This window comes from Nanorana parkeri, unplaced genomic scaffold, assembly GCF_000935625.1.
Source record: "Nanorana parkeri isolate BGI_ZX_2015 unplaced genomic scaffold, ASM93562v1 scaffold1552, whole genome shotgun sequence".
In the NCBI taxonomy this organism is placed as follows: Eukaryota; Metazoa; Chordata; class Amphibia; order Anura; family Dicroglossidae; genus Nanorana; species Nanorana parkeri.
In genome coordinates this window covers 291,849-314,606 of record NW_017307820.1, presented here as the reverse complement: position 1 = coordinate 314,606, position 22,758 = coordinate 291,849, and the positions used below count along the sequence as shown (strand labels likewise).

The 22,758-nt window shown below is 46.2% G+C and overlaps 1 protein-coding gene across 1 annotated transcript in view; it reads left to right on the top strand.

Annotated features, from left to right (window-relative positions):
• LOC108798760 (zinc finger protein 208-like) overlaps positions 1-22,758 on the top strand; it is a 153,393-nt gene that overhangs the window by 36,298 nt on the left and 94,337 nt on the right. The window contains exon 5 of the mRNA XM_018570543.1: positions 11,348-12,300. Within this exon, the coding sequence (XP_018426045.1) occupies positions 11,348-12,300 (953 nt within the window). The remainder of the gene's footprint in view (positions 1-11,347; positions 12,301-22,758) is intronic.

The following is a 22,758-nucleotide window of genomic DNA, read 5'->3' as shown; positions in this document are numbered from 1 at the left end:
AGGTAGTGCAGAAAAATGCACTAATCTACTGCCAGATTCACAGCAGAGTCCAAACCCATCGTGATTCTCCAACATCCCAAGGACACCACATCAAGAGGGCATGAACACCACAGGCTCTATACTTTCCATGGCCTGACCAGGTAGACCCATCCTTATCAGAAGCCCCTGGGTCCCTCAGAATCCACCTCACCCAAAAAGAACTCTCAACCCCGAGCTTACCTGGTGGGTGCTGACTTCGGTTTTCACTCCCTCAGGGAGGATTCCTTTAGAAACCCCATCATGCCACATAGATACTACCCAGCCAGGACCCAGTCTACCATAAGACCTAGCTAGGACCTCCCACCTAGCCAGGGCCCCACCATATGATCCATTAAGACCCAGCCAGGATCCCTCACCATAAGACCCAGCCAGGATCTCTCACCATAAGACCCAGCCAGGATCCCTCACCATAAGACCCAGCCAGGATCTCTCACCATAAGACCCAGCCAGGATCCCTCACCATAAGACCCAGCCAGGACCTTGCAGCACAAGACCCAGCCAGGACCCCCATAATAAAATAGGAATGATAATTTTACAGTTCAACTTCGGCCAGATTTACAGGAGCAGCTATGTGCTCGGGTCAGCATCCAAAATTCACCCATGGAACAACCCAAAAATGCAAAGCTACTTGATAAATGCTGGGATTTGTCGTCCTATACCCGCTGTGTGCTGCCATGGGAACACTGGAACCTCTAGTGCTATATCTGCTGTGTACTGCTATGGGAATGCTGGGACTTGTAGTTCTATACCTCCTATGTGCTGCCAAGGGAACTCTAGGACATGTAGTCCTATACTTGCTGTGCTCTGCTATGGGGCTGCTGGTACTTGTAGTTCTATACCTCCTATGTGCTGCCATGGGAACTCTAGGACATGTAGTCCTATACTTGCTGTGCGCTGCTATAGTGACACTGAGACTTGTAGTTCAACCCCTGCCATGGGAACTCTGGGATATGTAGTCCTATACTTGCTGTGCTCTACTATAGTAACGCTGGGACTTGTAGTTTTTTACCCTGCCAAGGGAACTCTGGGACTTGTAGTTCTATATCTGTTGTGTGCTCTCTATCTACAGTAACTAGGAGCTGTTTGAGAGACCGGTAAACATTGTCTGCATATCATGAATGTGTCCTCAGTGTAGAAGGGTTGGCAGCCATTTTGTTGTAGCCTGGTGGAGTAGGAAGGGAGGAGCTGCAGTGGCTTCATAAGCTTCCTGGAGGGGTGTGAGTCTGGAGAGTGTGTGCCCAGGGAGGAGGAGGTAATAATGTCTTCTTATTATGAAAGGAGGGAGAGAGAATCGGGTCCAAGCACTGTCCTTGGATGGGATAGGGGGGCCCTGTGACTTTGTTTGCAAGCAGCAGGTCATGTTTTACCTCTATTAAGCACACTGGTGGCCATTAGGCACTGCTGGTACTTTGCAGCCTATGCAGAGATAATTCTGGGGACCACTAAACCAATAAAGAAGACAGTTCCATGATATGTGAAAGATTGGGGCAATGTACGGGAACTGATAAAGCTGTCTTTGAGTTATCAAAGGAAACCTGTGCTGGGAGAAGCTCCAAGCCTGTCGTTGTTGACCTCCGCTGGTTACAGGGCTGTCGGGCTAATTTGCTGGCTTTAATATCTTCTGAGCGACCAGAAGTTCTGCCCTAACTGCTGCATGTTTTCTTCCAGGCTAGTGACCCTGAAGCCGGAGGTGGCCATTTTCAGAATATGGTCAGCATAACACATTTCGTTCATTAGAGGTTTCCTTTAAAAGCTCTAATTGACTTTTGGGTCCACTGGTACCTCCTTACTGTGTCTACACTAAAAGGGTTTAGCCCCAATGTACTCACCAGTTTCCTGATCGGCTTTGTCCAGGTCTGACGGCAGATCGGTAAACTTTTACAGGGCTTGACAAGAACACGTTGAGGAGGATCTGTAGAAGGACGTCATGATGGAGAACCGGCCACCCATCACATCACTGGGTAAGAGGAGACTTTCATTTCATGAGTATTGAGGATCCACCTAGATACACACATCCTCTGATATAAAGACATAGAAACAATGTATTCAGTCAGTGTGTGTGTTTCCTACAGATGGGTCCAGGAACAAAAATACCCCAAAGAGATGTCCCCGTCCTCTGTATTCCCGGGATTACACACAGGAACATCAGGAGATCCCTCAGGAGGATCAGGTAAATGTGACTGAGGGTCTTGCTCATGATATTCTGGGGTTCTGCCTTATTTAAAAATGATGTTGCGTCTTATCCAGGATGAAGGCTTCATTGTTGTTAAAGTTGAAGATGAAGAAGAGATGTCTATGATGGGTGATAAGCCGTGCAAGGAGGAGGAGATCCCACCAGAGATCAGCACAGGTGAGGAATAAACTCTCAATCCAGAAAAGAGTCCCAGATTCTCCTTGTTCAGTCACTACAACAATCTCTTCCTCTCCCCCTCCTCTGTCAGTAGATAGTAATGGGGGGACGGAATGTGCCTAGTGGGGGGAGTCAAGAGCCATCAGCCTCTATTAGACCCCGCCTCTCCTCCTCACATCATGTCATTGTGTGTTACCAGCTGACCAGTCTCCCCACACACACTCTCTGGGACCCCTCATAATCAAGAGCCACCAGCCAATTTCAGCCTCAGTGGCAGCCTAGGTTACCAGCCAAGAGACGTGACCAGTCTCCCCCCCACACACACTCTCTGGGGTCTCTCATACATCTCAGTACAGGGGGCTTCACTCTCATCTTTATTCACAGACACCAGAGACACTCAGAGGGACGTCAAATCTGAGGAGGAAGAAGAACATGTGAGGATCAAACAGGAGGAAACTCCTATAGAGATCAACATAGGTGAGGATTACTAAATATGGAAAACATACCCACTTTTTCTCATTGGGCAATCATCCTACTGTGTTGGCATACAGTGTAATTCATGGGTAGGCAACCTTGGAACTCCAACTGTTATGGAACTACAAATCCCTTGAGGCACATCGAGACTCAAACAGCCACAGGCATGCCTTCCAGAGGCATGATGGGTTATTTAGTTTCAGCACAGTTGGAGTGCCAAGGTTGCCCACCACTGATGTAGTTGAATAATAATAAGTTGGGGAATAACCTCAAAGTTCAAGTGTATCTATAGCACAAAGTTTTTGTTTTGGATAGAGTTAAGGAAGTGTTACAACCCTGCAAGTGTATTATTTTGCTCTTCTTGTACTGTTGTGGAAATAACCTTTCTCTTCCTATCTCAATACCACACCTGGATGTTAGAGGAGTTCTCCCAAAGAGTTCTCTCTCTCGCTCTCTTCTCTCTCGCACGCGCGCTCTCTTCTCTCTCGCGACCGCTCTCTTCTCTCTCCCGCGAGCGCTCTCTTCTCTCTCTCGTGAGCGCTCTCTCTCTCTCGCAAGCGCTCTCTTCTCCCTCTCGCGAGCGCTCTCTTCTCCCTCTCGCGAGCGCTCTCTTCTCTCTCTCTTCTCTCTCTCTCTCGCGCTCCCTCTCGCGAGCGCTCTCTTCTCCCTCTCGCGCGCGCTCTTCTTTCTCTCTCGCTCTCTTCTCTCTCTCTCTCGCGCTCCCTCTCGCGAGCGCTCTCTTTTCCCTCTCGCGCGCGCTCTTCTTTCTCTCTCTTTCTCTCTCTCTTCTCCCTCTCGCGCGCTCTTCTCTCTCTCTCTTCTCTCTCTCGCACGCTCTTCTCTCTCTCTTCTCCCTCTCGCACGCTCTTCTCTCTCTCTTCTCCCTCTCGCACGCTCTTCTACCTCTCGCGCGCTCTTCTCTCTCTCGCGCGCGCGCTCTTCTCTCTCTCGCGTGCGAATAGTTGATCACTATTCTCATACGCTCTTCTCTCTCTCTCTCTCTCTCGCGCGAATAGTTGATAACTATTCTCATAATCGATTATCGATTAATCAATTAGTTGGTTGCAGCCCTTACCGCTAAAACTTTCGATTTCCCTTCATTTTCTGTCTCTGTGAGTGGTGGTCAGAAGTACAAATAGAGATGTGAATCTTCCCAATGGGGGACACAGAATGCAATAACACCTTCACAAAGGGTTTAACGCTTCCCCCACTCTATCCAAAACGTTCACAATGCTTACAATACCAACCAGCTGAGTTTTCCTTGTGGTCTTCACTTGGGTTTGCATTTCAGTCTTTGTACTGTAGGAACGGAAGCTAGCGCAATGTACCACTGCCTTCTGAAATATAATATCATTACACTATGTCATCATATGTGTGTTCCCTACAGATGGATCCAGGAACAGAAATACCCCGGAGAGATGTCCCCGCCCTCTGTATTCCTGGGACTCCACACAGGAACATGAGGAGATAATGCAGGAGGATCAGGTAGATGGGTCTAAGGTGCTTGTGAATAATCAATGAGAGAAAGAACCAATGACCAAAGGACATCTGTAATAATCTGAACTTTCACTCTTGAAGCGTTCTAAGCCTCATCTTTGGGCAATTACTTGACTTTTCAGTTTCTTGTACTTTTCAGTTTCTTGTATTCTCTTCCTGTCGGAGCAGGAGTGTCAAGCTGTAAGACCACCATAGAGGCGGTCCCATCTCCGGCCTAAGTCGATCAGTGCTGTTAATAAAATACTACTCAATATACTATCTAATAACAACAGAGCTTCCAGGATTACCTGAACGAAAGCTATAGGCTTTGTTGATTGGCTGATTTACCTTCCAGCAGCCTGGACAGAGTGTCAGCCCAGAGCTCAGGAAAAAGACAGATCAGCCTCCAAGGGGGCCTTGCAGCTTAACACTGAGTTGACTTTCTTTGACAGGGAGAGAATACTGCTAAATAACAGCATACACAACCATCCCCAAAGGGTAAGGGTGTAATATATTAGTGGAGATTCTCCTTTTTTCATATGCCTATTCCTGGCTGGTTCCTTTTAGGATTTCTACAGAAGTGTGTGTACTCAAATCTGTTGTGTAAGTGCTTGCTTATGGATTGGGTTGTGTAACCAAATTTTTTAGTATACACACTTAAGAGGTCTATTTATAAACATTTTACAGAGCCATTCGCCCTACAAATCTTTCTGGACATTTTTTCTGTACAAACAGGCACAAGACTTTCTTAGATATGTTTTCTTTTCAGGTCAAATGTATGTAATGTAATCCCACATGATGGCCATTAGATGGAGCTGAGGAGCAGAGAAAATAAGTGTGCTCCTCAGCTCCATCTAGTGGCTATAATGTGGTTCCACAAAAGGATAAACAAAAGTTTACTCTTATCCGGTATTCAACTAACCGAAACTCTCATCTAACCGGCTGATCCTCTGTGATCTTGTAGGAGAGGGAGAGAGAGGGCAGCATGGGAGGATAGAGAGAGTAGAGATGCGGGGCTGAAGAGATTGATTGCCGCTGGTACTCTGTTATCCTGTGGGAAGCCGCATGTGATCAATCCCAGTACTGCACCGTATGCTCAGGATGGATTACTGTACAGTATAGATCTCCAGTCCCGCTGTCAGGCAGCCCCAGGGCACTTTGTGCCCTAAGTAAGCGCATATCTCTATATGCTCTGTTTCCTCAGGTCAGCTGGGATCTAATATACAGTACAGCAGGGCTCAAAATTTCAGGCCCTGAGCTACTAGCCAGGCCTTATGAGTTACTCTCCACCAGTTGGCCCACCTAACCCCATACCCTGCCCCGGCCTTAACTCCGCCAGGTCCGCAGTGTGACGCAAAGTACAGAGATCAGTAACAACAAAGAGTACAGAGGTCAGTGGTGTAATGCCGAGTACAGAGGTGAGTAATGTAGCGCACAGTGCAGAGGTGAGTAATGTAGCGCACAGTGCAGAGGTCAGTAATGTAATGCACAGCGCAGAGGTCAGTAGTACAGTGCAGAGGTCAGCAGTACAGAGGTGAGTAATGTAGCGCACAGTGCAGACGTGAGTAATGTAGCGCACAGTGCAGAGGTGAGTAATGTAGCACACAGTGCAGAGGTGAGTAATGTAGCGCACAGTGCAGAGGTGAGTAATGTAGCGCACAGTGCAGAGGTGAGTAATGTAGCGCACAGTGCAGAGGCCAGTAATGTAGCGCACAGTGCAGAGGCCAGTAATGTAGCGCACAGTGCAGAGGCCAGTAATGTAGCGCACAGTGCAGAGATGAGTAATGTAGCGCACAGTGCAGAGCTCAGTCATGTAACGTACAGTGCAGAGGTCAGTAATGTAGCGCACAGTGCAGAGGTCAGTAATGTAGCGCACAGTGGAGAGCTCAGTCATGTAACGTACAGTGCAGAGGTCAGTAATGTAGCGCACAGTGCAGAGGTCAGTCATGTAGCACACAGTGGTCAGCAATACAGAGGTCAGTAATGTAACGCACGGAGGTCAGCGGTGTAAGGCAGAAAGAACAGGGACTTACAGTGCACATGGCTGATCTAATTTAGGAGCCCTCTTCCTCTCCTGGTGGTGGGGGTACAGAGAAATATCCTCCATATGCCGAGCTGAAGCCTTCCTTCAGGCCCACGCTGCAATAGCAGCTGCAGTCTTCCTCCCAGCCTATGAAAGCTGAGGTGGGCGGAGGAAGCTGTCGGTGGCTGGAGTGAAGGGAAGACAGCCAAACTGATATTTCTCCTCCTCGGCCGCTCTGTAGCTGCAGCTTCACTCGCCAATTGCGAGCGGGCGAGTGGAAATTTTGAGCCCTGCAGTACAGTAATATTACAGCATCTTTATTACAGCTTACAGCACCTGTATTCTAGTACTATGGCAGCACCGGTATTGCCGCACCTGTATTCTAGTACTATGGCAGCACCGGTATTGCCGCACCTGTATTCTAGTACTATGGCAGCACCGGTATTGCCGCACCTGTATTATAGTACAATGGCAGGACCGGTATTGCCGCACCTGTATTATAGTACTATGGCAGCACCGGTATTGCCGCACCTGTATTCTAGTACTATGGCAGTACCGGTATTGCCGCACCTGTATTCTAGTACTACATTATTACCGCACCTGTATTCCAGTACTGAACTGTATTGAAATGTTGTGTTTTTGCCCAACTTACCAGTACAGTATGGCAAACCCGAGTAAGCGTAAACGCGTAGTGCTTACCCTCAAGCAGAAGATGGAAGTATGCAGGAGGCTTGAGAAAGGTGAGAGTCGTGCGGTGCTAATGAAGGAATTTAATATCGGTTCGTCAACCATCTACGACATTAAAGCTCAATCTCAGAAGATAAAGGAGTTTCATGCCAAGTCGGAGAGCGACAACAGCGTGGAGAAGCGTCATACTCTTCATACCCCGAAAATGGAAGTGCTGGACCAGGCCTTGTATGAGTGGTTTGTGCTGAAGAGGTCCGAGGGCTGCTGCATTTCTGGACCCATGCTGCAGGAGAAGGCGAGACAATTTCATGAGAAACTCAACATTGAAGGCCAGTGTTCATTCTCCAGCGGCTGGCTCACCCGATTCAAGATCCGTCACGGCATCCGCAAGCTGGACTTGTCAGGCGAGCAGAAACCGGCTGACTCCGAGGCTGCCGCTTCATTCCGCGACGCGTTTAGCGAACTGACCGCAGAAAGCGACTTGACCCCCGAGCAGATTTATCATGCCGACGAGACCGGGTTAATGTGGAAGTGTCTGCCAAATTCTACTTTGGCCGGCGGCGACGACAAGGCAGCTCACGGGGTCAAGCTAAATAAAGAGCGTGTAAATGTGCTCGTCTGCGCGAATGCGTCGGGAAATCATAAGGTCAAGTTGTCTGTGGTCGGCAAATATGCCAAACCGAGGTGCCTTAAAGGCCTAGCTACCCTTCCGGTAGATTATCACACGCAGAAAAACGGTTGGATGGACGCAGACGTTTTTACCAAGTGGTTTCATCATTCGTTTGTCCCCAGTGTTAGAGACCATTTACGAAAGAAGGGAATGCCGGAGAACAGTAAAGTTCTGTTGCTGCTGGATAACCGCCGCGCACATCCGCCCGGAGAAGAGCTCGTCAGTGGCAACATTTTCGTATGTCACCTGCCGCCTAAGGTCGCAAGTTTGATCCGGCCGACGGATCTGGAAGTGACACGGAGTCTGAAAATGTGTTACAGGCGTGACTTCATGAGAAAGTTGCTTCACTTTGATGGGACAATTCTGGACTTCCAGACAAAATTCAATCTGAAAGATGCTCTGTACACCGCGGCCTGCGCCTGGGATTCCGTGAGCAGTGACGCATTACAGAAATGTTGGGTAAAGTTGTGGCCGGCTGTGACGTGCGTGGAATCCTCCCCCGTGGACTTCGAGGAGCTACCCGTCCATAGTGCCGCTGCCGGTAGCGGAGTTTATGAAGAAATCTGTGAGTTGGCCGACTCTATGACTTTGCCTCGAGGGGAAATCAACGACTGGCTTGCTGTGGACGAAGCTGTTTCCGTAACTCACGCTCTTAATACAGAAGAGATCATAGAAGCTGCCGTGAATCGGGGGGAAATGGTTGTCGCAGAGGAGGAAGAGAGCGCTGATGATGACGGTGGTGGTGGTGGTGGGCGGGCGGTGGAAACAGTATCCTGGCAGAGAGCTATAGCAGCATTCGAAACGGTGATAGCGTTTGCGGAACAGCAACCCTTCCTCACGCCTCAGCATGTTCTGCAGCTGCACGTCATGCAAAACCTCACTCTGGATGAGGGGCGCAGGGCCTCGCAGCGAGCTGATCTGTCTTCATGTTTCAAGAAAGCTGCGCTCAAGTTTGACAGCACGGGATCAGCGACTGACGTAGATCCAAAAGCATCCGCAGCTACGTCTCCTGGTCCTGTCCCAGCTACATCGCCAGATCCTGATGCGATGTCTGAACAGTGAACTCACTATTGTACCCGTTAGAAGTCTGTATTTGTATGTTTCAGGGCTGTGCAAATTAACGATTAATTTCTCGATTAATCGTTAATCTTTTTGATCGATTAAAATTGTTTTGATCGCTAATGAAAACACTCACCTCCCTGCCGGCTTCCGGGAGTCCCGTCGGAGATCCGGTGACGTCACGGACATCGACGTCACCGGACTCCTCTCCCCCTTCCCCAAGTGGCTCCGTCGACTATCGAAGGGAAGGGGGGAGGAGTCCGGTGACGGCGATGTCCCCAAGTGGCTCCGTCGGCCAACAAAGGGAAGGGGGGAGGAGTCCGGTGACGTTGATGTCCGTGACGTCACCGGACTCCTCCTCCCTTCCCTTCGTTAGCCGACGGAGCCACTTGGGCCGTTGAGTTTGCCCAAGAAACTTGTTCTGCACGAGCGCCAGCCAAGGCATTGGCCTATACACATACAGCACCGCAATGAAATAATAAAATGAACTAGGACCAGCACGTCATTATTCTGATCTCCCCCACTCAAGCGGCGGCCATATTGAGTGGGGCACGTGAGATTAATAACGTGCTGGACTAGTGTGATCCTAGTTCATTTTATTACTTCATTGCTGTGCTGTATGTGTATAGGCCAATGTAGTTGGATCTGTATGTGCGTTATAATTCATTACATTTTTTTTTTTCGATTAATCGAACACGAAAATTTTAATCAGTAACAGCCCTAGTATGTTTGTATGTTTTTTCTAAGTTACTTAATGTTAAAAAAAACAATGGTTGTGAAGTTGATTAAGCTGGAAAGTTTATTGACTGTCATTTAACTAAAATTGCACGCTGCATTCACAAAGCTGTTTTGTTTTAGAATACAGTAAAACTGTGTTGCATTAAGTGTCTCTAGTTGTCTTAATTTGCTCTTACATAGTTACATAGTTGAAAAAGTCCACCGAGTTCAACCTATAGAGAGCTCTTGATGACTGTATTTCAGTATTAATATGAAGTCCAGCCAGTTTTATGATACGGTATAGTATGGGGTATGGCATTGGTTAGACCCTATTTTTAAAAGTAACTCTCGAGCAACCAGAAACGACATTGATCCGGAATCTACCAATCGCCGTGGATGCCGGATAACTGGGAGTTTACTGTATTTGTATTTTTTTTTTTATATATATATATATATAAAGAATGGAAATGTATTTGGCAACAGCATAGAATTGGACAAAACTAATACTAAAGAGGAAGAAGAAGAGCCGTATGTGATGGATGAGGAGTCGTGTAAGGAGGAGGAGATCCCTTCTGAGATCAGCACAGGTCAGTAATAAACACTAAATCCAGAAAAGAGTTGCAGATTCTCCTTGTTCAGTCACTACAACAATCTCTTCTTCTCCCCCCTCCTCTGTCTGTAGACAGTAATGGGGGGACAGTATGGGCCCAGTGGGGCACCCTCTAGCATAGCACAATTAATATGCCGCCATATTAAAGCCCAACTAGCCAAAACATATTATTTGGGGGGAGGATTGGAACCTCTGTCACGTTTTTATTGCCATTCATGTCCCCTTGGGGATGTTTTGCTACTTAAAAATGGGTGGTTGCCAATGTTGCTTTGTAGGCTTTGGACTTGACTGATGTATGTTGGGCTGGCTTAACGAATTTTGGGCTTGACCGATGTTGGGCTGGATTGACCAGTGTTGGGCTGTCTTGATCAATGTTGGGCTTGACTGATGTTAGGTTGGCTTAGCCAATGTGGGGTTGGCTTGACCAATGTTGGGCCAGACCGATGTTGGCCTGGCTTGACCAATCTTGGGCCAGACCGACGTTGACCTGGCTTGACCAATGTTGAGCCAGACCGATGTCGGCCTGGCTTGGCCAATGTTGGGCCAGACCGATGTCGGCCTGGCTTGACCAATGTTGGGCCAGACCGATGTCGGCCTGGCTTGACCAATGTTGGGCCAGACCGATGTCGGCCTGGCTTGACCAATGTTGGGCCAGACCGATGTCGGCCTGGCTTGACCAATGTTGGGCCAGACCGATGTTGGCCTGGCTTGAACAATGTTGGGCTAACCTGACCATTGTTGGGCTGGTGGTTGCTTGTCCCTTCAAGGGGTAAGGGGCTGTCTCAATGTGAGCCTCCTTTAATTTATGCATTGCTAAATCTGTCCCATAACTGGTATACTTAGGAACCATAGAGGTGCCATCACATGACACTGTGGCTTTACATGTATGAAAGGTGTGTTGAGGAACTTTTGTGTTTTTCCTCCATCTCTTGTACAGGAAATAAAAATGTAGTTAGGCTTTAACGATTGTTACTGCTTGTCTTCCCCAGAGGGACAATGGAGAACATACCAAATAGAAAATGGACCCGTTAACTCTGAAGACAAGGACATCACCTCGGATTCTGGAGAAGAACCGGCCATTACCCCAAACCACACGCTGCCACTCCTCCACCATGCAGATCGATCAAAACATCTTCCCAAGGAGCCAGCTCTCCCCAGAGATAGAAAGACTCCCACAGCAGAGAGGCCATATTGTTGTTCCGAATGCGGGAAATGCTTTTCTGACAGAAGCATCCTTCAGAGACATGAAAGAAGTCACACAGGGGATAAGCCATTCTCATGTTCCATCTGTGGCAAATGTTTTATCCAGAAGTCGTGTCTCATCCGCCATCAGACAACCCACAAAGGGGAGAAGCCGTTCGCATGTTACCAATGTGGGAAATGCTTTACTAGAAAGTCCGGTCTGGCGGGGCATCAGATGACTCATACGGGAGAGAAGCCGTATTCTTGCCCAGAGTGTGGGAAAGGTTTCTCTCATAAATCCCAGCTGCGAATGCATCAAAAAATCCACACCGGCGATTTGCAGTTTTCCTGTTCCGAATGTGGAAAGCGTTTCGTGCAGAAGTCGCAGCTTGTCCGACATCACTTAACACACACAGGGGAGAAGCCATTTTCATGCTCAGAATGTGGAAAGTGCTTTCTGCTGAAACAGAGTCTTGCCAAACATCACATGACACACACCGGGGAAAAGCCATATGCGTGCCCTGAGTGCGGGAAGAGTTTCATCTTGAAGCAAACTCTTGCCAAACATTGTCTGACTCACACCGGGGTGAAGCCATATTCCTGCTCTGTATGCGGGAAGCGGTTTACAGGGAGGAGTAATCTTTCTAATCATCAGAGGCTTCACACAGCTGACAAGACTTTTTCCTGTGCTGAGTGTGGGAAATGTTTCACTAGGAGGGACTGCCTTATTTCACATCAGAGGACTCACTCAGGGGAGAAGCCTTACTCATGTTCACAATGTGGCGAATGTTATTCCCATAAATCGTGTCTTATGAGGCACGAGAAAGTTCACAGAGGGGAGAAGCCATATTCGTGTTCTGAATGCGGGAAGAGTTTCACAGAGAAAGCCAGACTTGTCTCGCACCTGAGAGTACACACCGGGGAGCGCCCCTATTCTTGCACCGTATGCGGCAGAGGCTTTAAAGAACGATCTGTCTTAATTAGACATATGAGGGTCCACACGGGAGATCAACGTGTGCTGAGTGGGGACAATGTTTTTCAATAAAAGCCTCCCTTATAGCCCACCGCAGTTGCCACAAGCAACAGGAGGTTCCTGAAGAAGCAAATGTATAAAGTTGGATAGCCAATCCAGATGTCTTCAGGTTAAAAATGTCTTTGAGATCGCAGTTATTTCCTCACCCCTCCCACCAAGATAATCCAACATAAGGAGCTGTTGGCCTCACATGCTGTCCTCAATTATTCATTTCAGATCCCTACTCCAGTTGGCATGTCTGGATCCATTAGATAAGAGATGGACATTGGCCAATCCAGATGTCTTCAGGTGTAAATACTTATTTGGGATCGCAGTGATTTCTTCACCCCTCCCACCAAGATAAACCAACATAAGGAGCTCTTGGCCCTCACATCCTGTCCTCCATTCTTGATTTAAGATGCCTGATCCAGTTGTGCATGTCTGGGTCCAAAACTATGACCAAAATTATGGGATGCTGGTCAAACCTCCATGACCAACTGTCCTTGTAAAGCCCAACTCTAGGGCAAGGACCTCTTGTCAGGCTTTCAGTGCTCTCGTCCTTCTAGTGGAGGTTTCACTTCTCTTCCAGTTCTAAAACCTGACCCAAGGACAGGAAGTGGGGACAAAGCTCCCTCATGGGCGTCAATAAAATCCTGGATTGGGTTGGTGGGCTCAAAGCTTGGTGGTATTTAAATCAAATAAAACACCCCCCAAAAAACAAACCCCCGGCCCCCAAAACAACAATCTCCCCCCACTAATTGGGTATTGTGGCACACGCCGCAGTGAGACCAATAATCGCAGCTTCATCGTTCATTGAAGGCACCACCTATGGCCAATTTTGGGCATCCTAGTTTTTCCACATTTGGTATCTATTGACGTGACACAACCTCATCTTTCATATTTTACTCCAAAACATTGGACATTATATTACCATTGTGTGCACTAAAATGAATTTGTATTTTTTTTAAACTGAAAATATGGGTTCAATAAACAATTGGGCAAATATCGTGTAACATCAAAAACTTGCAACTGTCACCATTTTATTTTTTGGGGCCTCTGCTTTTAAAAACAAAAAATGTTAGGGGGTTTGGGGGTTTTAAGTAATCTGCCGGCCTAAAAGGTGCATTTTAACAATGACTCTGGCAGCGTTAGGGTTAAATCTGCACCCCACACTTACAACAAGCAGCGTGCCAAAGGACTGTCACTGATCACTTCAAGGTTCAGTCCACTTAAAAGTGATTTTAGTTCTAGGTGGTGCTGGGTTGGGCCCCTGGTTTCATATGCCGTGAGTACTCCAACAATGAGATATTCCATTATTCCTAGATCTGTTCCTGTCTGCCTGGGATCCCCTGGTTACATTCTGCATAATATCAAATCTAGCAGGGATGGTGGGAGCTCCTCATAATGGTGTATGCCGCCCGGGTCCCCTCCTCTCTCCTGACACTGTCGGGATCTCAGTCCATGACAGAGTGCCTGACTTTTCATAGAGGGTGACTGCAAAATGACTGTCAGTCATTTTAGTGTCACCGATACAATGGTGGCACCTGGGTGCGGGCCCCACCCCCGTTGTGACGCCACTGGTGTGTAGATCTGGCAACTCAGCCCTGTGATGGTGTGAACCACTCTTAATGGGCACAGCAGGTGTACAGACCGGGGAACTCAGCACAGGAATGGTGAGAACACCTCGTAATGGGCACAGGAGGTGTGTAGACCTGGGAAGATGGTGTGAACCCCTCATAATGGGCACGGCAGGTGTATAGACCTGGGAACTCTGCCAAGTGATGGTGTGAACCCCTCATATTGGGCACAGCAGGTGTACAAGCCCAGGAACTCAGCACAGGAATGATGAGAACCCCTCGTAATGGGCACAGGAGGTGTGTAGACCTGGGAACTCCGCCCAGTGATGGTGTGAACCCCTCATAATGGGCACAGCAGGTGTGCAGGCATGGGAACTCGGCACATGAATGATGAGAACCCCTCGTAATGGGCACAGCATGTGTATAGACCTGGGAACTCGGCATAAGCATGGTGAGAGACCCTCATAATGGGAAAAGGAGGTGTTCAGGGATCTTTGCAATCCCCACAAATCTCTGCTTCAGATCACACACAGTGACAAATTAACTACTTACAATTAGGAACAAGAATCGCTGTGATAGCACATTTTTGTATATTATATAGGGGCTACATCAATATCAGAGTGCATAGAATCAAGATGTATTCTGTACAGTCTGATACGTTTGTTGTATGGAAGGGGTGACGTTGATCTATTCTAATTAATAGGGTAAACTTCGAGGAGTCAATAGAAACCCAAGCCTGCAAATAAATCCAAGCTCTTTATCTGGTACGTTAATTCTCACCTTGAGGAGCATGGCATTGGTAGTCTTTGGCTTGGGCATTAGACCACCAAGAAGCTTACAGGTTCTCTGCATGTCCCTGATATCCCTAAAGCGTAACTCCAGGAATGGTATGGAAACTTACATTGGTCGAACTTGGCTTGATGTAAGTATCCATATCTGATTTCTTGAGGTCCGATGAAGATGCTGAAAATTATTGTAGCAGTCGTCGCTAAATACAGTGATAGCTACCTCCTCATGTATCACTTGCCCCTCCCTTTTAGATTGTAAGCCCTCATGGGCAGAGCCCTCCTTACCATCTTGTCTTTAATTGTATTGTGATTGTAATGTCTTTCTTATATTGTAAATCACTGCACAAACTGTTGGCGCTATATAAATCCTGTATAATAATAATAGTGGTGATCGTCTGGCTGAGGCTCCAATGGCTTCCCCATTGCACATTGAGCTCAGGGAGTCACTCGCTTGGCACCACCGCCATTCAGAGGACGCCTTTTTTTTTTAGGTTGAAAGTGAGAAGGAATCAGCTGAGGCCATGTGCTGATTTAGTAGAAGGTTTTGGTTCGCTTTAATGGACTAGCAAACCCACAGACGGGGCAGTAAAGACAAGAACCCCACTGTTTACCATACAAAGCTAGAGCAATACACATACAGAAAATGGTGTGCTAAAACTCTTTGACACAATATCAACATGCGTCAAGACACAGAATGTGGCTTTCCGGAGAATAAAGTCCCTCTGGAGCTCACCATCACATCAGAGGACTTGCAGGAAGATGATGATTTGCTGAGGTGACATGACCCCCCCCCATCCAGTCCACAGAGAGTGTTGGGACCCCCTTCTCCTCCCCTCATAACAAGAAGACATTAATACCTCCTCCTCACTGGGCACACACTCTCCAGCTTCTCCCCTTCTACTTCTCTCCAGGGCTACAACAACATGGCCTCCACCCCTGCTGCATTGAGGACACATCTGTTGTATAACAATTGCCCTCTAATGGTGCTTCTTGTCAATGAGCAGTAGAGGAGTCTGCACTGGAATAAATGGCTCTGTGTCACTAATGTCTTTCTATCTTTAATATTTACGAAGGGATTCCCAACCTAATCTCTTATCAATTTAATTTTGACATATAAGAGTAATAGTCTCCGATGTTTTACCATCTGCTGTAAATAAGTTACATTTTCTTACAGAAAGACTGAAATTTTATGTGACTAACAAGTTATTAAAGATGCAAGCTTACAGGATTCCTTAGATCCCTTCATCAGGTTTTATATGTATAACATGTATTTATATAGCAACATCAATTTACACAGTGCTTTACAGGCTGTATAGTCACATCAGTCCTTGCCCTCAAGGTCCCTATTTCACATTCCAGGGGCCAATTTAGACAGTAGCCAATTAACATGCAAAATTCAAATTGTGCAAAATTGTTTTCTTCCAATATATAAAGTGCAATACTTTACACACGTGCACCCTCCAGTGGACTCACTCACCAAAGACAATAACCCTCTCCTGGAATAGGGTCAAACAGCATTCTTACATTATAAATGCCAATGTTATCATAAGGTATTCCATTTAAGCTCCAAATCCTCTCTCCCGGTTTCTCCTGTTACTGTTGGTTCTCTCCAGGAGTGCAGCTCCCCTCCTCCTTGATTCTCTATCTCCATTCCCTTCCATCTTTCCTGTGTCCCTCTAATCTTTCCTCATAGCCGAGTTCCTCCAACTTTTCTCATAGCAGAGTTCCTCCAATCTTTCCTCATAGTTGAGTTCCTCCAATCTTTCTTCAAAGCTGAGATCCTCCAAACTTTCCTCATAGCTTAGTTTCCGCAATCTTACCTCATAGCCTAGTTCCTCCAATCTCTCCTCATAGCCGAGTTCCTACAACTTTTCTCATAGCAGAGTTCCTCCAATCTCTCCTCAAAGCCAGATTCCAACAATCTTCCCCATAGCTGAGGTTCTACAATCTTTCCGCATAGCCGAGTTCATCCAATCTCTCCTCAAAGCCAAGTTCCAACAATCTTCCCCATAGCCGAGTTCCTACAATCATTCTTTGAAGCCGAGTTCCTGCAACTTTTCTCAGAACTGAGTTCCTCCGATCTTTCCTCAAAGTTGAATTCCTCCAATCTTTCCTCATAACAGAGTTCCTACAACTTTGCTCATAGCAGAGTTCCTCCAATCTCTCCCCATAGTCAAGTTCCTCCAATCTCTCCTCAAAGCCGAGTTCCAACAATCTTTCCCCATAACGGAGTTCCTCCAATCTCTCCCCATAGTCAAGTTCCTCCAATCTCTCCTCAAAGCCGAGTTCCAACAATCTTTCCCCATAACGGAGTTCCTCCAATCTTTCCTTATAACCAAGTTCCTCCAGTCTCTCCTCAAAGCCGAGTTCCAACAATCTTTCCCCATAACGGAGTTCCTCCAATCTTTCCTTATAACCAAGTTCCTCCAGTCTCTCCTCAAAGCCCAGTTCCTACAATATTTTCCCATAGCCGAGTTCCACTTCTCATAGTGGAGTTCTACATGCCCCTTATGGATTTAAATGCCCTTCTTTGAAATCTTTCTAGTTCTGCAACATCTTTTTTGTGAACTGTGCCCAAAACTGAATTGCATATTCAGGATGAGGTCTTGCTAACGTACATGGGAAAGGTTATGTTTCTCTCTCCTGAGTCCATGTCTGTTTTAATACAAGAAAATAACTTGTTCTCTGTATAAGCTGCAGATTTGCATTGCATGCGGCTGTTAAGTCTACAATCTATCCATAGCCTTCTCTACCGTTGATTCTTCCAGTTTTTTCTCCCTCTAGAATAGATTGTATGATCCAGTTATGTTTTTAGTGCCCATCATGCAAACACTGACCACAGGTTGATCCCTGAGCCACCCCATCCAATCCCATAGGCTCTCTTTCTAGCCAGTGCAGGCCATCTACTTAATTTGGTGGTCAAAAGGAAGTTACAAGGCAGGAGAAGATATGTCATTGATGAACCACAGAAGCTATGATCTATATCACTATAATAACGCACTCTGTTATTTGTAAGGGTCTGCTCTCTCAACCTGGGGTCACCGTAGAACGTAAAAAGTGAGCCAACAAGTTAATTTTATGTTGGCTTCAGAGTACAGAAGATATCTTTGTGATGCTGAATGATGATATCTTTATCATGCTGAAAAGGGCCTTCAAAGATGCGCCTTAACCTAGGTTGTATGCGAATCTACGCAAACAGGGAACCCCAAAACGATAATATTTTTGAATGTCCATATTATAGCCAACCAGGAAAAGAACGAAGATCGGCTATTATCAGTCATAATAAAGAAAATACTGGACACAATTTTACAATTACCTTTTTAATTTATTAGGTCCATTGTGGGCTTTGTGTCTACAGAAGATGTTACATGAGTTGGCAACGTATGCCTAGATGTTTTTATTCTGTTCCAAAAAGCAGGAAAATCTAGGACATACCTGCATCAACAAAAGGTTTTCAAGTGGAACTCTGGGTGAATAAATAAATAATATTAAAAAAGAAAAAAGAAAGAGAGAATTATGTAGGCTTCAACTGCAATCTATCACGTGGATGTTTGACTTTCTGAGTGATGCAGAACAAGAATAGACACAGGGAATTCTGACACTCGTGCTTGTCCCAGGTCTGTGAAGAAGTAATGAAGCCAGGACGAGAGCATGTTCAGAACAAAGCCAGCTATTGCATCTTACATATTTCTGCCATGACGGGTGTACTTTAAAGAGACCCTGTCTGATTTCTAAATGAATGACATGAGAAAGAGTGGTATTCTTACCTCTATGAAAGCCATGCCTCCTATCTTCTCTCTGTTCGGGAGCTGCAGCCTCCTTCAGGCTTTTTAGTATTCAACACTTCAGGGAGTGTTGGATGTCGTTTCCGCCACAGTGTACTGGTTCCATCCTCTGACCCCTAAGACACTATAGGGCTTAGCAGTGACGTAGGGAGTCAGAGGAAGGTGCCAGTCTGCAGTGGGGTACATAGGTAACCAACCAGAGCCCCACTAAGATGAAACTGGCCACAAACCAGATTAAAACGTTTAGACCGCTATACTATGTTGCCCTTATCTCATAGATTAAAAACAAATTCCTTGCTTACGTATTCCTGTGATACCTAAAATCTAGAGACATTTTTTTTTGCTTTTTGCCTTAATGCCCTCCCTCCCTAGCAAGTTTCCTTCACTGCCCCCACAGCTAGAAGAGGAACTGAATTCTTGTCAAGCTTCAGGTGATGACTATCTCCTTACTTCCATGTGATAGTGTTGGACCAATCACCATCCATGGTCACATGAGAGGAAGGGGGAGTAAGTCACATGGTCTCCATACCCGGTAGTACCAGATACCAGCCACTGGTATCTTTGCTTCTAGTGCCTGAGGTAAGGAAAGGCGAGTATTGACTGCTGGGGAGGGGTACATTTAAGGATTATACCTTTAGTACAGTTGTCCTTTAAGTGTTCCCCGTCACTGCAGCCTGCCTAATCAAAAACTTACCTCCCTCCTAGTATCAGCAAGCTTCACTGCAGGCACAACATGACTCCATTTATTCCAATGGATAAGCCATACTCCACAGGTCAGTTCGCCATAAGAATTACTTTTCTGTAACAATTAGAGGGGCTGTGACGCACATGAACAGTAAGAGCAGAGAACATTTTATTACAAGGGCTGTGCAGTGCTGAGTGAAGATCAATGGGGAAAATAGTATTTGAACATGCATGTTGAATGCAGAGGGTGCAAGGATTAAACCAAAAAAACTTGCTTTGTGCTGCATGTGCAAGGCACAGGTTGGCTTTGAAAATAACAGAAGGCCTATCCAAGGTCTCTTCTCTGACCACAACTCTGGGCATTGATGGGCTCAGCTACATGAGGAGTCAAAGACTCTGAATTGTACGCTCCTTACAACCAAGTCCCAGCAATTGGGAGGGGGGCAATGACATCAATTCCACTCTTCACTATTAGACTCTTTGCTAATTTGGCTGAATGTAAGAAAACAAGTGGAAATTGTGGGAGTGAGACAGTAAGAGTAGATGCTTCCTCCACCCCAACAGAAGTGTGTTTAAATTAAAACAACCGAGCAGCAAAAACCACAGATGATGTATTCTTTGCTCTTGTCCCAGCCATGTAGGTAGTCCCCATGGTGGGTACATACACTTGACAAAAACTTCTAATGAAAAAAAAATTAAAGGCCACTTTTTCTGTCCTCAGCATCTTCTTGGCTGACAAGTAGCTCCAATACTTTACACTCTTTGCTAGTTGCCTGCTTGTTCTATGGTGGTAACTCAATAAGTGCTGAAGATAATGACCTAGCCAATCGGTATTTTCAGGAGTTGCAATGGCAGCCTCCAATTTTACCGGATTACCAATTTCCTTTAAAGTCCACCTTAAGAGAAATATGGATGCTTCCACAGATGATATTTTTAAATACTCGTTGTCTGGCTTCAATACTTCCTCACTGGCCAAAAAAACGTGTGGATGGGAGGAGTAAATTTGTACATCCTAATGTACGCTGTTCTGGTCCTGTGACTCGAAGTAATGATGCAAGCGGGTAAACCTGGCAGGAAGGCAATTAGCATTTGCAGAATGAGAATGTTAGCAATGGCAGCTCTCATGTTTGTCTCAGTAAAGGTTTCCCTTATGGCGCCCCTAAGCCTGAGATTAATGCTACCCATCCTGGAAAACAACTGCAGATGCCTCCATGGTTGACCACTGGGAAAAGGATCGGACGCCTCGAAATGGATTTATCTGGCCTGACACTCGTTTTCCTGAGATAAGACTGGTACTAAGTGCAAAAAATGCATGCTCAGCCCAACAAGTGCGAATTTAGATCTAGGTTTCCCATCTAACATCTATGAGTAGCTTTATTCAACTGCCTCGTCATTACCCAGGATCCAATATCCTGTTGAAACCAATACACAAAGAAAAGGGACTGCTCTATTTACGAACATGGCTGATCGCCTGTGTGAACCCTCTCGTGTCGGACCAGACTCGATTTATGTGCAAAGCCTTTCCCGCAGTGTGGACAGGAATACGGGTAATCACCAGTGTGAATTCTTTCATGCTGTAGAAGATTTGCCTTATCAGTAAAGCATTTTCCACATGCCGCGCAGGAATATGGCTTCTCTCCCGTGTGTGTCCGTTGGTGTTTTATGAGAAGCATTTTCCACGAGAAACACTTTCCACATTCGGAACAGGAAAAAGGTTTCACCCCCGTGTGCCTCCTAAGGTGTGACATTAGATTTCCCCTCTGGGTAAAACACTGACCGCACTCGGGACAGGAAAAGGGCTTCTCGGCCGTGTGAACCCTTTCATGGATGGCGAGATCGGGCTTCTGACGGAAACACTTCCCGCATTCTGAACAAGAGAACGGCTTCTCGTCTACGTGGACTTTTTCATGTCGGACGAGAATAGACTTCTGGGCGAAGCATTTGCCGCATACAGAACACGCAAATGGCTTCTCCCCAGTGTGTGTCCTTTGGTGTCTAATAAGGAGTGCTTTCCAAGGGAAATACTTCCCACATTCGGAACAAGAATGAGGCATTTCCCCGGTGTGAGCCGGCCGATGGGCGATAGCGTCTGTTCCTTCTGTGAAATGCGTTTCGTTCCCTCTGAGAGAAGTATGGAGGGTGACAGATGGTGAGCAGTCAGGAGGAAGCTGGCCATGTGTGGAAGGATCAGATAACAGATCTGTGGTGTAAAGATTTGTAATAAGAGGAGTTTCATCTGATGAACTGGATGCAATGTCGTCTTCTGTTTCACCACTGTCTGGACAGATAACAGGATGTTCATCAGAGATATTCCTGAAGTTTCTTACATCTGGTGGAAATAAAAACACATTCAAAATAAGTTCTCTGAACACCATCTTTTGGACCTCAGGGAGTACACAGTTTTCACAGTACTCCAAAAATAAACATGTTATAGGTTTGGTTGTATCTACATGTCATTTCCAGAACACCAATATACATTTCTAGGAAAGTTCACTGGGCAGAGTGGGAGACATTACACATCTGGTTCTTAGCCTGCTTCTTACTCCTCTTCCTCCGGTCGCTCATTGCCGGTGATCGTGGGGGAGAAAGCCGCTGCTGCCTGCAGTAAGATATGACCCTGAGCGGGAGACGAGCCAATACACGTCTCACCGCTCCATGCGCCAAGCCACGCCCCCCCACATCTGGGATTTAAACCCTAACCCTAGGAGGGTGGATGCCAAGCACAAGGCAGAAGAACAAAGGTCCACACCTTGTGGGCTATACCATTCCCAGAGAAGGTAGGACATATCAGATTTTCTCAAGGTTAATAGCTTCTAGACCTTCCGTTCGGATTATGAGCTGCCTCTAAACTAGGCTTGGACTATTTCTACTTCCTACAGGGGTCCAATAGAGGCTGATGGCTCCACCACTGGGTACATAATGTCTTCCCCATTACCGTCACCCCATTACGGTCTACTGACAGAGGAGGGGGGAGAAGAAGAGATTGTTGTAGTGACTGAACAAGGAAAATCTGGGACCCTTTTCTGGATTTACTGTTTATTACTGACCTGTGCTGATCTCTGGAGACATTTCCATACAAAGCTCATCACCCCTCATATATGCGTCTTCATCATCTATGTCCTCAACCTTAATAATAATCAAGTCATCGTCCTAGAGGAGTCAAAAAGCAAAATGAAGGCTTGTTTATTGAATAAGATTACACATTAATATCAGCACATATTTTTTAAAATTAATTTGTTCTTGTGTGACTACATAGAATAGATAGAATGTTTTTATTTCAAGCTGAACATTAGGCAAATATACAGTTAAAACAAATATATTTGGCTCCTTGTGCTCCCTTTTTCTCCCTCTCTCTGAGCTTTGCTCTGCAGGAGTAAAATTCAGGTACTAACACTGCTTGCATTTAAAAAAATATATATTTAAGGATGTATTGTTAAATTCAGAGCTGCACTTTGATAAGACCCATCTACCTGATCATCCTGAGGGATCTCCTGGTGTTCCTTTGTAGAATCCTGGGAATACAGAGGACGGGGACATCTCTCTGGGGTACTTCTGTTACTGGATCCATCTGTAGGAAAAACACACACACCTCTTTATATCAGAGGATGTGTGTATCTAGGTGGAT